Source organism: Lagenorhynchus albirostris, chromosome 3 (assembly GCF_949774975.1).
Source record: "Lagenorhynchus albirostris chromosome 3, mLagAlb1.1, whole genome shotgun sequence".
Lineage (NCBI taxonomy): Eukaryota > Metazoa > Chordata > Mammalia > Artiodactyla > Delphinidae > Lagenorhynchus > Lagenorhynchus albirostris.
In genome coordinates this window covers 88,587,659-88,602,916 of record NC_083097.1, presented here as the reverse complement: position 1 = coordinate 88,602,916, position 15,258 = coordinate 88,587,659, and the positions used below count along the sequence as shown (strand labels likewise).

The 15,258-nt window shown below is 35.0% G+C and overlaps 1 protein-coding gene across 7 annotated transcripts in view; it reads right to left on the bottom strand.

Annotated features, from left to right (window-relative positions):
* FER (FER tyrosine kinase) overlaps positions 1-15,258 on the bottom strand; it is a 478,023-nt gene that overhangs the window by 323,200 nt on the left and 139,565 nt on the right. For 6 of the 7 annotated variants that reach the window (XM_060143370.1, XM_060143371.1, XM_060143367.1 and 3 more), the window contains one exon: positions 2,640-2,762. In XM_060143370.1, the coding sequence (XP_059999353.1) occupies positions 2,640-2,762 (123 nt within the window). Of the gene's footprint in view, positions 1-2,639; positions 2,763-6,839; positions 6,967-15,258 lie in introns of those variants that run through there. The other variant, XM_060143373.1, reaches the window with a different exon arrangement.

Below are 15,258 nucleotides of genomic sequence, written 5' to 3'. Positions count from 1 at the left end.
CCATATGTCCACCACCCTTTAAGCTTCCTCTCCTCTATGCCCATTCTCATCTTCTGATAAATACAAGTAGGTGGAGGAATGTGGATCACACTGATTATGTAGATGAAGAGAGAATCGAAGATGTGAGTCAAGAAAACATACCAAAAAAATCAAAGAATCTACAACTACCAGGATAAGACAACACTTAAAGATTGCCTCCCCCAGCAACTCAGACATGCTGGTGAGAGGGTCAGCTAACCTACTGTATTTCTTTATATCTGCTAAATTATAAAACAGGAGTCATTTACAATGTGCACATGTACAAAACTGTAAAACGTACAACTGCTTGGTCATCTGAAGAGATTTACTAGCAAATAGAGAAAAACAAAAGATAATTTTTTTAACTTTATATGTGCAATGGTTGATAAATTTTATTTTTATAATCCCAGTAGAATCTTCTGTTGATGCAATACTGAAAATTTCCAGATTTATTAAAGGAATATCCAGAGTAACTCAAATTTCCCTGTTCTCACCTTTAAAAGGCTCATCAATTTCAATATGACATTTAACACCAAGTTGTAATAAAAGCCATAGTATAAGTGGGAGAAGTAGGCTCCTAATATCCTGAGTTGTACAACAGGATAGATGGTGTTGCCATTCACTGAAATTTTAAAAAATACTAAGAGTGAACTAGGTTGCGTTGGGTTGGGTTATATTGAGGGGATTTTTTTTTTTTTTTTTTTTTTTTGCGGTATGCGAGCCTCTCACTGTTGTGGCCTCTCCCATTGCGGAGCACAGGCTCCAGACGCGCAGGCTCAGCGGCCATGGCTCACGGGCCCAGCCGCTCCGCGGCATGTGGGATCTTCCCGGACCGGGGCACGAACCCGTGTCCCCTGCATCGGCAGGCGGACTCTCAACCACTGGGCCACCAGGAAAGCCCTTGAGGGGATTTTTAATTCAGCCTTAGATATGAGAAATTTAGTGTACTTCTGAGGCACCCAAGGAGGCATGTCAAGTAGGCAACTGATTACACGGCCATAGAGTTCAGAGAGGAACTCTGAGCGAGAGTAATATACATGAGTCATCTTCAGGGGATCACCTAGAGATAGAGTACAGAGAGGAGAATGACATAGCCTAGGGCCATGCCTTGGGTAACTCCAAAATATTCTGGCTGAGTGGGGAGGATGAATTTACAAAGGAGTGGCCAGTAAGAGAAAAGCAAGATCTGTCACCTTGGTCCCAAAGGCCAAGGGAAATGAAGTCAACAAAGATACTGTGAGGAGGTCAAGTAAGATCATTGCTAAATTTAGCAATATAAAGGTCATTGATGATCTCATAGATATCTACCTATTTCAACAGTGACAGGGCAGAAGCCAGATATCTGTGGGTTAATTACTAAGTGAGACTTGAGGAAATGAGTGCTCATTAGCACTCTTACAACAAGTTTGATTAAGAAAACAGAAAGCAAAGACAGTAATTGAGGGAAAAGATGAAGATTATTATCTAGGGTGGTAAGAAAGGTAGAGATTATTTTCAGGAGTCAAAACCTAAGAATATTTAAAAAGTGAGCACAGGACACAGTTGAGAAGAAAAGGTGAACATAATATATAAAACAATGTAAAATTTCTGGGAAAGTAAGAGATGATGAGATATAAAAATAGGCACAAGAAATAGACAGGAAAAGGAACAGATCCTCTACGGAAATAAGGAAAGAGAATGGGTACAAACGTGGTGCATTTAGATATCTAAAATATCTAGAAAATAAGGTACTTGCAACCTAATGATTCTAATTTTTTCTATAATGTAGGAGAGGTCCATCTGCTGACTATGATGGGGTATATAACAGGATCAGAAATTTGAGAGAAGTAGAAAATATTTGAAAAGTTGTGTAGAAAGTAAAAGCAAGTATAGACCAGACAAATGCTACACATCACAATCCTTGAAAGTCTTGACAAATCACACCAATTGGGAAAGTATGATAGCAAGAAATTTATATATTCTAGTCTAGGATTAGAGAAACCATACCAGTAACCCCTGTTAGAGATGCAAACAATGATCAAAGTCAGATTAGAAATTTTAGATCGAAATTTAAACCTTAATATAGTAGAAAACATAATTATTGAAATCAGTAAAAACAAGAGTATAGCAAAACAAGTTATGTCAGAGGATCCATGAAAATATTTACAGATCCAGAAATCAGCAAGAAAAACAACAGTAAGACAAAAACAGCACAGCAAATATCAGAAGGATTTTTATAGGTGAAACAGACTGCTCTTTTTTAGTAAGTTTATTTGCTTCCTTCTAACACAGTAGAAACCAGTTTCTAGATAATACTGGTCTGTCACTTTCTTAACAAGGAATTCACAGTGAATCTGGTAGACTTTGATGAGGGGGAGTAAAGACAGGTTTTAACAGGGTTTTTCAGAAAATAATTCAAACCATTAAAACATTGAGACATATGATCAATACACTATATTGATAAAAACACAAAATCACTCTTCTAGAGTCCAAGAAAGTAATTCAACCATACACAGTTTTATACTTAATATGAAATTTCAGCTTCTAGAAATTACACATCCATAATTCCATGTAACTGAAGTACTTCTGTAAAATTACATCAATTAAACTTTCTTCCTTCAAATTATTTTTGTTTTACTCACTCAGACTTCTTTTCATAGGTCTTAGAAGATTCCTCAATCCTCTTCTCTAACTCCAGGACAGCTTCCTCCTTATTTAAAAGCATCTGCTGTGTCTGTATAAGTTCCTCTGCTAAAGTTTTCAACCTAGAATGAACAGTTTCCTCATTATCAATCAATACATTAATTACACTCACTTTATACATACAAAAAAAAAGGGATTCATATATCTAGGGTTGCAATGTCCAAAACAGTAGTCGCATGTAATTTTACACTACCAAATGTAAAATAGCTAGTGGGAAGCAGCTGCATAGCACAGGGAGATCAGCTAGGTGCTTTGTGACCACCTAGAGGGGTGGGATAGGGAGGATGGGAGGGAGACGCAAGAGGGAGGAGATATGGGGATATATGTGCACGTATAGCTGATTCACTTTATTATAAAGCAGAAACTAACACACCATTGTAAAGCAATTATACTCCAATAAAGATGTTAAAAAAAAAGTTAATGCATATAAAAATATAAATTTAATTAATTAATTAAGAGTAAAATTTCAGTTCCTCAGTTCCATCAGCCACATTTCAAGCACTCAACAGACACATGTGGCTAATGGCTACCCCTTTGGACAGAGAAAAGAACATTTCAATAATCACAGTGAGTACTCTTGGACAGTCTGTTTTAGGGAGTCTTATTCATCGAACAGCAAAAGAGAAAGAGAAACTGAAAATGGAGAAAGAGAAAAGGACTAAAGTAAAAAATACCTGTCATCTCCCAGGAAGAGTGTATAGTGAAAAAAACACGATTTTTGTTTTCAGAATAACATGTATTTATAATCTGGCTTTGCCACTTTTTATCTGAGATCCTGGGCAACTTGCTTAAGCTCATTGGATCTATTTTCTCATTAGTATTTTGGGTACTGTAATACCTGCTTCAGAGCATTGTTTTGAAGATGAAATACACTAATGTATAAACAATGAATGGTACTTAGGAGGCATCTGAGTAAATAACATCTAGTATTATTTGCATATATTATCCCATTTAATTCTCACAACAACGTATGAGATAGATACTGTTATCCTTATTTTAAAGAAAAGAAAGTAAGGCTCAGTCACATGGTAATTTAATATAAACTATTTCTGTTGTCACATATTACAATAGAGGTATTTTTTATTAATATATAGATTTGAGTACAATTAGATATGTAAAATTAATATGTACCCATAGACCAGACAATTTTTGGTCACATAAAATGCATTTGGTCCTGAATAGAAATATTTCTACCACGAAAACACACACAGCTGGAATCTAAAAAATAATACAAATTAACTTATTTACAAAACAGAAACAGACTCACAGACATGGAAAACAAATTTATGGTTATCAAAGGTGAAAGGGAGGGAAGGAATAAATTAGAAGTATGGGATTAACAGATATACACCACTATATATAAAATAGATAAGCAACAAGGATTTACTGTATGGCACAGGAAACTATATTCAATATCCTTTAATAACCTATAATGGAAAAGAATTTGAAAAAGAATATATATATATATATATATATATATAACTGAATCACTTTCCTGAACACCTGAAATTAACACAGTATTTTAAATCAACTATAGTTCAACTACAAAAAGGAAAAATAAAATTTCTATAATCATAAAATATACATACACAGCTATCATATCACATTAAAATTTTTATCTTCAGCTTTTTAAAGCGAGACATGAAACCCAAAATATACAAAATATTAAATAACCCAAGTATATGAATATTTGAATTTATTTAAAGTTAAAGAGATGATAAATAAAGTCAAAAGTAAAAGTCAAACTTCGAAGAAATATTTGCATTGGGAATTACAAGCAAAAGCTCATGTAGAAAAACTCTTAGAAAAAAGTCAACCTACTATGAAAATGGACAAAAAACACAACAGGAAGTTCATCAAGAAAAATTCAAATGATCAGTAAGCACACGGAAATATTTACAACCTGAATCACAAAAAAAAAACCCTGCAAATTAAATGAATAGTAAGTTATTTTTCACCTACTAAAATTGACAAGCATGAAAAAGTGATAATATTCAGTATTCTCAATATTGTAGAAAGAAAGAAAAAGGAAGGAAGGAAGATATAGGAAGGATGGAAGGGGTATAGGATTGGAATAGGGGGTGATTTAAGGACAAAAAAGCCTCTCATATTTTACTCTATATTTATCTATATTATTTAAATCTCATAACAAAAGTGAATATGATTTTTAAACTATTAAATAATATGTAATAGAGATAGAAGAGGTAGAAAAACTATGAGACATAATCAGAACAACTCAAAATATAGGGAAGGAGGGAGAGAGGGAGGGAGGAAGGAAGGAAGACACATACGCTATTGATGTGACAAAACTAGCACAAATTTTTTAGTGGTCAACTTGGAATTGTCTCTCAAACTTCAAATTAGAATATTCTTTGACCATCTAAAAATCTGTCTTACCAGAATACTTTACAAAGTGCACACAATCAGTCCATATGAAGATGTTTGTTATAACACTGTTTATAAAACAAAAAACTAAAAAATATTTAAATGTTCATCAACAGGGGAATAGCTGAATAAATTTTAATCCATTTAAGATACAGAGCACACAGTCACTAAAAAGAATGAGGTGCACACATAAAACATTCTTCCAAGGCAAAGTCTTAAATTAAAAGGCATGATGCTGAAAAATACATATAGCATGGTTCCATTTATATTGAAATAAATGTATGTGTATATGTGCTACTGACTGAATTGTATTCCCTCAAAATTCATATGTTGAAATCCTAACCCTCAAAGTGATGGTATTTGGAGAGAGGGACTTTGGGAGGTAATTAGGGTTAGATGAGTTTGTGAGGGTGGAGCCTTCATGATGGGATTAGTGTCCTTAGACGAGACACCAGAGGGTTCGCTCATGCTGTCTCTCTCTCCAATCCCAGACAAAGAAGAGGTCATGTGAGTACACAAGAAGGCAGCAGTCTACACCCAGGAAAATAATTTCACCAGGAGCCAAACTGGCCAGCACCTTGATCTGGAACTTCTAACATCCAGAACAATGAGAAGTAAATGCTGTTGATTAATCCACCCATTCATGGTATTTTATCATGGCAGCCATAGCAGATTAATACACTATGTATGTATTTATGTGTGGAGAAAAAACAGGTTACTACAAACCAAACTTTCATCATCACTCTGAGGGGTTTGGGATTGGAATAAAGCGTGATTTAAGGACAAAAAAGCCTCTTGTATTTTACTCTATATTTATCTATATTAGTTAAATCTCTTATAACAAAAATTAATTTGATTTTTAAACTATTAAATAATAGGTAATAGAGATAGAAGAGACAGAAAAACCATGAGACATAATCAGAAGAACTCAAAAAACAGTAATCCAGATTACTTCATCTATGTTAAGAGTTAAGCAACATAATAAATCTCAACAGGTTTCTGAGGGCAGTAATATATTATAGCAAAACATAATCAATGATGCTTATAATAATGATCCAGAATCATAAGGGAAAGGTTAAATTAGATAGGTATTTTTTTAAGAATATATATATATATTTACAAGAGACATACATCAAATCTGGTAAAATTATTTTGTTGAATTTGATGACAATATAAGCTTTGATTATCAGGAAAATTCAGTTTTGTAGAATAGTTCATATCCTGACTACTAGACACAGAAAGCATTACTGTATTAAAATTAGAGGTCATTCTCAAGAAACCTACATTTCAACTTCTGGCTTCAAGCTACTTATTAACAACTATAAATACATAAGTAAATAACACTCACACATAATGCTTTGCTCTTTATAAAACTCTGCCCTATATATAATCTCATTTAATCAGCATGAAAGTCTGGAACACAGGACCCTACCTCTGTACCGTCCCAACCCCAGTCTAGAGGTAATAAAGACAAGCTTCTCACCACTGCCTTGGCCATGTTGCATCAAAGCTGAATTTGGTAGAAAGCTCTTTCCCTCTCTTTATCACTTTCCTCTCCTCTGTTCTTTTACTTCTCTCTCCTATACCTTTCTCTATTCTCTTCTCTTCTTCCTGCTCAATTTTCCATTCACCTCTCTTCTCAATTCTTCCTTCATTCATCTAAACAGGTGTTTACTAAGAGCATACCTTGTGTCAGGCATGCTCCTAGACACTAGGGATACAACAATAAACAAGTTTGGCTTCAGGAAACTTACATTCTAGTAGAAGAGACATCGACCTTTTTTCTTCCAACCCTCTCTTCTTCTTCTTTCCTCTCTTTGACTATTACTGTTTCTTTCCCTAGTTTCTTCTCAATTCTTCTCACTGTACCATATTCTCTGCTCCATCCTGAAATAAATACATAGTCCCACCAAACTGTAAGATGCAGGCACCATGGCTTACTCTTCACAGCACATCCCTTACACTTAGCACAGTGTCTTGCACACTCTGCAAGTATGTGCTCAACTCAGTTCTCTATGTCTTGTTTTTCTCATGAGTTCACACATTAAGCTTTTTTCTGCAATTCCCTAATAACTCCCAAGGCTCTCCTGATTCCAATCATTCTCAATTATCTAGAGTGTGAAACCAAAGAGCTACCTCAATGTGAGAACAGCACAATTTATGATTTTCACCCACCATATGGGCTAAACTGATATATGAACCCCTACTGCAGTGGTGCAGTGAGGGAAGCTTTAGTTCTCTGTATATAGATGTCATTAGTACAGGGCTGACTCCTTTCATGCAAACATTTTATCGTCAAGCTAATCACTTTACCTTTCTACATCAGATTAAGAGAATTATTTGTGTTTATAATTCTACACCTCTACTGCATTTTGTAAAGCACCTTACTCTGGTACAACAGACAACAGGTCTAGAAGCAGACACCTTCATGTTCAATATTTACTTGGCTTTTCTAAACTTCCATTTTCTTCCCTAATAAAACAGAAATTAATACTTAATTTAAAGAGTTCCTGTAACTATGATGAATAGTTTTAAAGTTCCTAACATGGATTTGGAAGCATAGTATATTCCCTATAAATGTAACTGTATATTATTAACCAATTTTACTAGTTTCGTAAAAAATATTTTTCTGAAAAGTAACTTTAAATATTGTCTTCTAGGGAATTCCCTGGTGGTCCAGTGGTTAGGACCCCGTGCTTTCACTGCAGAGGGCCCAGGTTCGATCCCTGGTCGGGGAACTACAATCCCACAGGTCACATGGCACAGCCAAAAAAAAAGAAAAAAAAAATTGTCTTCTATTTTTTTAAAGAATATTTTGTTAACATTGGATGCAAAAGTTAACATTGCTCCCAAGGCAGAGGTAGGATTGAGTGTATTTTAAATAAAACTCAAGAACAGGTTATATTATTTATACATTATTCCTAATTAAGGACAAGTAAAGTAAAGAAATTGCAAGAATGCTACATTGAAAGTAGAGGAGCCATTCATAATTAAAAGTTGTTTTTCCCTTTATAACAGTGTCATTTCCAAGAACTCTAACTTTTTGGAAATGTGAAGAATTTCAGTTCCATGAGAAATTAACATAAGCTTGCATGTCTTTGTTATTCTTGATGCAAACAAAACAGTATGTCTCTATACACACACATATACACACACATACACATACATGTTGATTTGATGTGACATGACAGTAATAATCTCACCACAAATCTAAAAGGAAGCAAAAAATGGGGAGTTTTACTATTGATTTCTTCATATTTATCACTTGGAAAAATTCAAGGGAAGACAGTTGATTGTGGTGAGCATCATAGTTACTCTAGTTAATTGTAGTGTTGCCCTCTTTTTACTTTGAAATGGGGTAAGAAGGGAGGAATGAGGTGAAAGCCAGAGTCCTGATCCATTGTTTAAACCACCTTAGACTGCCTAACTCCCTCTATCAGAGACCACTGGCACGTGGCAATTCTAGCCAAGTATATTAAAATCCAAATCTGCTAATACTTTCTACTTCCTTTAGCAATCATTCAGCCTTCTGAAAAATATCATATAAGCTTTCAATGAAGAATTAAATATGAAGTTTTGTTTATGCTAAACTTGTGACGTACACATGTCAGCTCATTTGTGAGAAGAATGAGGTGGTACTCGTGATTTCTTTTCAAATTTCTGATTTGTGCTAAAACAATTTTAACCCAGAAAGAGAAAGAAACCTACCACCAGCTTATTAGATTCTCTAAAGAGCTGGAAAGGTCCTAGAAGTTAAAACAAAGGCCTAGAAGAGCTAGTAATACTTCTGTTCTCTGGCAGGTCTGTTATGTTAGCTAGAATTTACTACCTGTTACGTTGAGCAATGAAGGCTGGAGGAAGAAAGAAAGGAGACAAGAAAAAGGGAAGGAGAAGAAGATCACAGAAAAAGGAATAATAATATTAGTTTCCCCTACTTTATCTCGCTCTTGATCATGTCAAAAAAAATAGTACCTCTTCTTCAGGCTTTAATCTTTTACAGCCTTAGCGCAAACAAAGCATAGCAGAGCTTTATGCAAAGTCTTCTTAAATAAAAAATTGAGTAAAGATAAGCCTTTGAAGTCAAAATTTCTTAATATTTCTAAATCTCTACAGACCCACGGTTGCAAATTCAAAGTACAAAAGACAAAGAAGATTTAGAAGAATGGAATTATATGGGGAAAATATTGTCCCTTTTCTCCACCTGGAGTGGAATGAATTAAGAGGAAAACATTCCAGTATATACAGGTTATATATAGATGACTTAATAAACATAAAAATAGTTTGCAAATTTCAAAGAACTATTCACTACGATGTCATTGTTGTATATGTTCTGTACACAAATATAACAGTAACAGTTCAAAAGGCTTATTTAAAATTTTTAATTAGATATCATGGTATACTTAAAGAATCATGACGCAAATATCTAAATGTCATAAAATGACACTATCTCATTAAAAAAAACTCACAAAACTGACATAATACTTAACATGTACTGACTGACAAGCACAGTTTTAAGCACTTTAGAAATAGCACTTAAATTCACATCAGTCTTATAACAAAACTATTAGTATTATTTTCATTATCATATGAGGAACTGAAGTACAGAGAGGTTAAGGATCTTGTCCAAGTTCACAGAGCTGGTATGTGGAAGACCTGGTATTAGAGCCCAGGCAGCTTAAACTCTAAGTCCATGATCTTAACAACTAATATTCTCCATCTTAGTAATTCCACCTCACAAAATTTATCCAATATATATGCTTCAACAGTGTACAAAGCTGTAAATACAAGGATGTTTACTGTGCCACGACTTATACTCGCAATAACCAAAGGTGAATTTACTATGATGCTAATGACACATAACCTTCAGAAACCACACCTGCATGATACATTCCAAGGCCCCATACTTAATTTTATATTTGCAAATTTGTATAGCTTTTCTGTTAGATGTTCCTCCCCTCCAAATTTTGTAAGCTTCAGGCTCGACAGAATCTGCATCTGCCGCTGGCAATAAAAAAATCTACAGTAGAAATAACATAAATGTCCACCAATAAATAACTAAATTAAATGAATTGTGTTACATACACGAAAGCAGGAAAGCACTGTACACTACTAAGAAGATTTCATATATGTTAAGAAAAGTAGATGATGCAAGAGTATGTATAGAATGACTCCACTTAGGAATACAATTTATATACATTCATATGCTTATATTTTGCAGTTTTATCACCCACATGTATTAGTTAGAAAATTTTTAAAAATTTGGTTGTATTTAAAAGATACAAAAGCTTAAAGCAATTATTGTGGATAATAACAAGCTTCTAATACTTATAACAATACTTTGTATATCTTCAAACCATTGGCTATTATTATTTAAATCATACAGCACTCTTAAAGAGACCCAACTTCCTAAAACATTATGAATTGCAAATTCCTAATACTGTCACATTAATTGTGACATTTGGGTTAATAAAAACCCAAGTGGAATAAGGGTTACAGTTGCCTGAAGTAATTTTTCTGACAACTCTTCTTCTCTATTACTTCTATTACTTACTTCTATTACTTATTTACTTCTTCTCTATTACATAAATTGAAGAAATAAACCATTTCTTGGAAACTCTTTCTTAAAATACAATTGCAGCAGCATAGCAATTTATGGATGACCTTCTCTCCCATGTCACAAATCTATTAGCTTTTCTCAAGATTAAACAGACTAAACCGAAGAGGATGGCTCCTAACCAACCAAGCAAAAGTTGTGAATTTCTCCTAATATACAACCTAATCCACCTCAATACAAAAAATCCACCTGCCTTCCATGATTTATTTGGTTAAGATCAAACTGTCCTTCTAACATATCATCTGCCTTCTAACATTTTACATATTTCCAAATCTTCCCAACTCACTCACTCAAAAAGTATTTCCCTAACACAATCCAATATAACTGCAGTATATGTTTAAACAAAGACCAAAATCGAGTTAAGATTATAAATGAAAACAGCCAAAAACAGACATAACAAAACCCGAGGTCCTGCTTAACATTGAGAGTACTGCATTATTTGTCATTCCATTAATTGATAAGGTTGATTCAGACATTCCAATGGGTTAAATTGGTGTCATTCCTTACAACAAAAGTCAGCAAACATTTTCTATAAAAGTCTGGAGAGTAAATATTTTAGGCTTTGCCCCCATGAGGCAAAATCAAGGATATTATATAAGTATTAATATAGCAAAAGAGAAAAAAATATTCACAAATATTTTATCGACAAATTCAAAATATAATAATAACTGGGTACAATTTATTGTAACACCAGTCTACTAATAAGGACAGAAATCTTTCGAGGGTGCTATTATTTCCTTTCACTGGGACTCAAAGTTAGTGCTTATCAACAAAATCCACTATAATATTCACTTGTAAATGAAGATATGTAATGAGATTTTATGTATTTCACTTTGAAAAGATAGGTACTGCCAAATACTAGTATCAATCCATGAGCATATTTTAATTGAGCATATTTATTGCTTAGCAAGCATTTATAAAATTATATTGCATGCTTTTTAGCATGTCAGTACGTTGCAGATTCATCACTTCTAATTGAAAGTTATGTGGGAATTCCTCAACTGCACAGTTAAATGGATTTTGAAATGTCAAAATATTTGTACCGAAGTCCAAAATTCACACCTGGAAATGTAGTTTGAGCTCAAAAAATACATCAGCTACAAATTTGGTGGGAATGGTGATCTGGCTTCATGTTTTAATGTTTGACAGTACAGGAAGTATATAAAACTGCCTGACATTACCTGGGATTCAAACAACATTAGTTGTCATCCTGACATTAATGGAGTATAAGTTCTATATGTAAGCACAGAATGATATTGTAATTTTAGGTTTAATTCATTACATAGCTAATTTCCAAAGCTTTTAGAATTTAGTGTTCAATAACAATGGTTGAGGGAAATTCTTTTCTTTTTTTTTTTACATCTTTATTGGAGTATAATTGCTTTACAATGATGTGTTAGTTTCTGCTTCATAACAAAGTGAATCAGTTATACATATACATATGTTCCCATTTCTCTTCCCTCTGGCATCTCCCTCCCTCCCACCCTCCCTATCCCACCCCTCCAGGCGGTCACAAAGCACCAAGCTGATCTCCCTGTGCTATGCGGCTGCATCACACTAGCTATCTACTTTACGTTTGGTAGTGCATATATGTCCATGCCACTCTCTCACTTTGTCACAGCTTACCCTTACCCCTCCGCATATCCTCAAGTCCATTCTCTAGTAGGTCTGTGTCTTTATTCCTGTCCTACACCTAGGTTCTTCATGACATTTTTTTTTCTTCAGTTCCATATATATGTGTTAGCATACGGTATTTGTCTTTCTCTTTCTTACTTCACTCTGCATGACAGACTCTAGGTCTATCCACCTCATTACAAATAGCTCAATTTCGTTTCTTTTTATGTCTGAGTAATATTCCATTGTACATATGTGTCACATCTTCTTTATCCATTCATCTGATTATGGGCACATAGGTTGTTTCCATCTCTGGTCTACTGTAAATAGAGCTGCAATGAACATTTTGCTACATGACTGTTTTTGAATTATGCTTTTCTCAGGGTATATGCCCAGTAGTGGGATTGCTGGGTCATATGGTAGTTCTATTTGTAGTTTTTTAAGGAACCTCCATACTGTTCTCCATAGTGGCTGTACTGATTCACATTCCCACCAGCAATGCAAGAGTGTTCCCTTTTCTCCACACCCTCTCCAGCATTTATGGTTTCTAGATTTTTTGATGATGGCCATTCTGACTGCTGTGAGATGATATCTCATTGTAGTTTTGATTTGCATTTCTCTAATGATTAATGATGTTGAGCATTCTTTCATGTGTCTGTTGGCAGTCTGTATATCTTCTTTGGAGAACTGTCTATTTAGGGCTTCTGCCCATTTTTGGATTGGGTTGTTTGCTTTTTTCTAATTGAGCTGCATGAGCTGCTTGTAAATTTTGGAGATTAATCCTTTGTCAGTTGCTCCATTTGCAAATATTTTCTCCCATACTGAGGGTTGTCTTCTGGTCTTGTTTATGGTTTCCTTTGCTGTGCAAAAGCTTTGAAGTTTCATTAGGTCCCATTTGTTTATTTTTGTTTTTATTTCCACTTCTCTAGGAAGTGGGTCAAAAAAGATCTTGCTATGGTTTATGTCGTAGAGTGTTCTGCCTATGTTTTCCTCTAAGAGTTTGATAGTGTCTGGCCTTACATTTAGGTCTTTAATCCATTTTGAGCTTATTTTTTGTATGGTGTTAGGAAGTGATCTAATTTCATACTTTTACATGTACCTGTCCAGGTTTCCCAGCATCATTTATTGAAGAGGCCGTCCTTTCTCCACTGTACATTCCTGCCTCCTTCATCAAAGATAAGGTGACCATATGTGCATGGGTTTATCTCTGGGCTTTCTATCCTGTTCCATTGATCTATCTTTCTATTTTTGTGCCAGTACCATACTGTCTTGATTACTGTAGCTTTGTAGTATAGTCTGAAGTCAGGGAGCCTGATTCCTCCAGCTCCGTTTTTCGTTCTCAAGATTGCTTTGGCTATTTGGGGTCTTTTGTGTTTCCATACAAATTGTGAAATTTCTTGTTCTAGTTCTGTGAAAAACACCAGTGGTAGTTTGATAGGGTTTGCCTTGAATCTGTAGATTGCTTTGAGTAGTAGAGTCATTTTCACAATGTTGATTCTTCCAATCCAAGAACATGGTATATCTCTCCATCTGTTTGTATCATTTTTAATTTCCTTCATCAGTGTCTTATAATTTTCTGCATACAGGTCTTTTGTCTCCTTAGGTAGGTTTATTCCTAGGTATTTTATTCTTTTTGTTGCAATGGTAAATGGGAGTGTTTTCTTGATTTCACTTTCAAATTTTTATTCATTAGTTTATAGGAATGCCAGAGATTTTTGTGCATTAATTTTGTATCCTGATACTTTACCAAATTCATTGATTAGCTCTAGTAGTTTTCTGGTAGCATCTTTAGGATACTCTATGTATAGTATCATGTCATCTGCAAACAGTGATAGCTTTACTTCTTCTTTTCCGAATTGGATTCTTTTTATTTCCTTTTCTTCGCTGATTGCTGTGGCTAAAACTTCCAAAACTATGTTGAATAAGAGTGGTTAGAGTGGGCAACCTTGTCTTGTTACTGATCTTAGTGGAGATGCTTTCAGTTTTTTACCATTGAGAACGATGTTGGCTGTGGGTTTGTCATATATGGCCTTTATTATATTGAGGAAAGTTCCCTCTATGCGCACTTTCTGCAGGGTTTTTATCATAAATGGGTGTTGAGTTTTGTCGAAAGTTTCCTCTGCATCTATTGAGATGATCATATGGTTTTTCTCCTTCAGTTTGTTAATATGGTGTATCACGTTGATTGATTTGCGTATATTAAAGAATCCTTACATTCCTGGAGTAAACCCTACTTGATCATCGTGTATGATCCTTTTAATGTGCTGTTGGATTCTGTTTGCTAGTATTTTGTTGAGGATTTTTGCATCTATGTTCATCAGTGATATTGGCCTGTAGTTTTCTTTCTTTGTTACATTCTTGTCTGGTTTTGGTCTCAAGGTGATGGTGGCCTCGTAGAATGAGTTTGGGAGTATTCCTCCCTCTGCTATATTTTGGAAGAGTTTGAGGATAGGTGTTAGCTGTTCTCTAAATGTTTGATAGAATTCGCCTGTGAAGCCATCTGGTCCTGGGCTTTTGTTTGTTGGAAGACTTTTTTTTTTTTTTTTTTTGCGGTACACGGGCCTCTCACTGCTGTGGCCTCTCCCATTGCGGAGCACAGGCTCCGGACGCACAGGCTCAGCGGCCATGGCTCATGGGCCCAGCCGCTCCACGGCACGTGGGATCCTCCCGGACCGGGGCACGAACCCACGCCTCCTGCATCAGCAGGCGGACTCTCAACCACCGCGCCACCAGGGAAGCCCTGTTGGAAGACTTTTAATCAGTTTCAATTTCAGTGCTTGTGATTGGTCTGTTCATATTTTCTATTTCTTCCTGATTTAGTCTTGGCAGGTTGCGCATTTCTAAGACTTTGTCCATTTTTTCCAGGTTGTCCATTTTATTGGCATAGAGTTGCTTGTAGTAATCTCTCATTATCTTTTGTATTTCTGCAGTGTCAGTTGTTACTT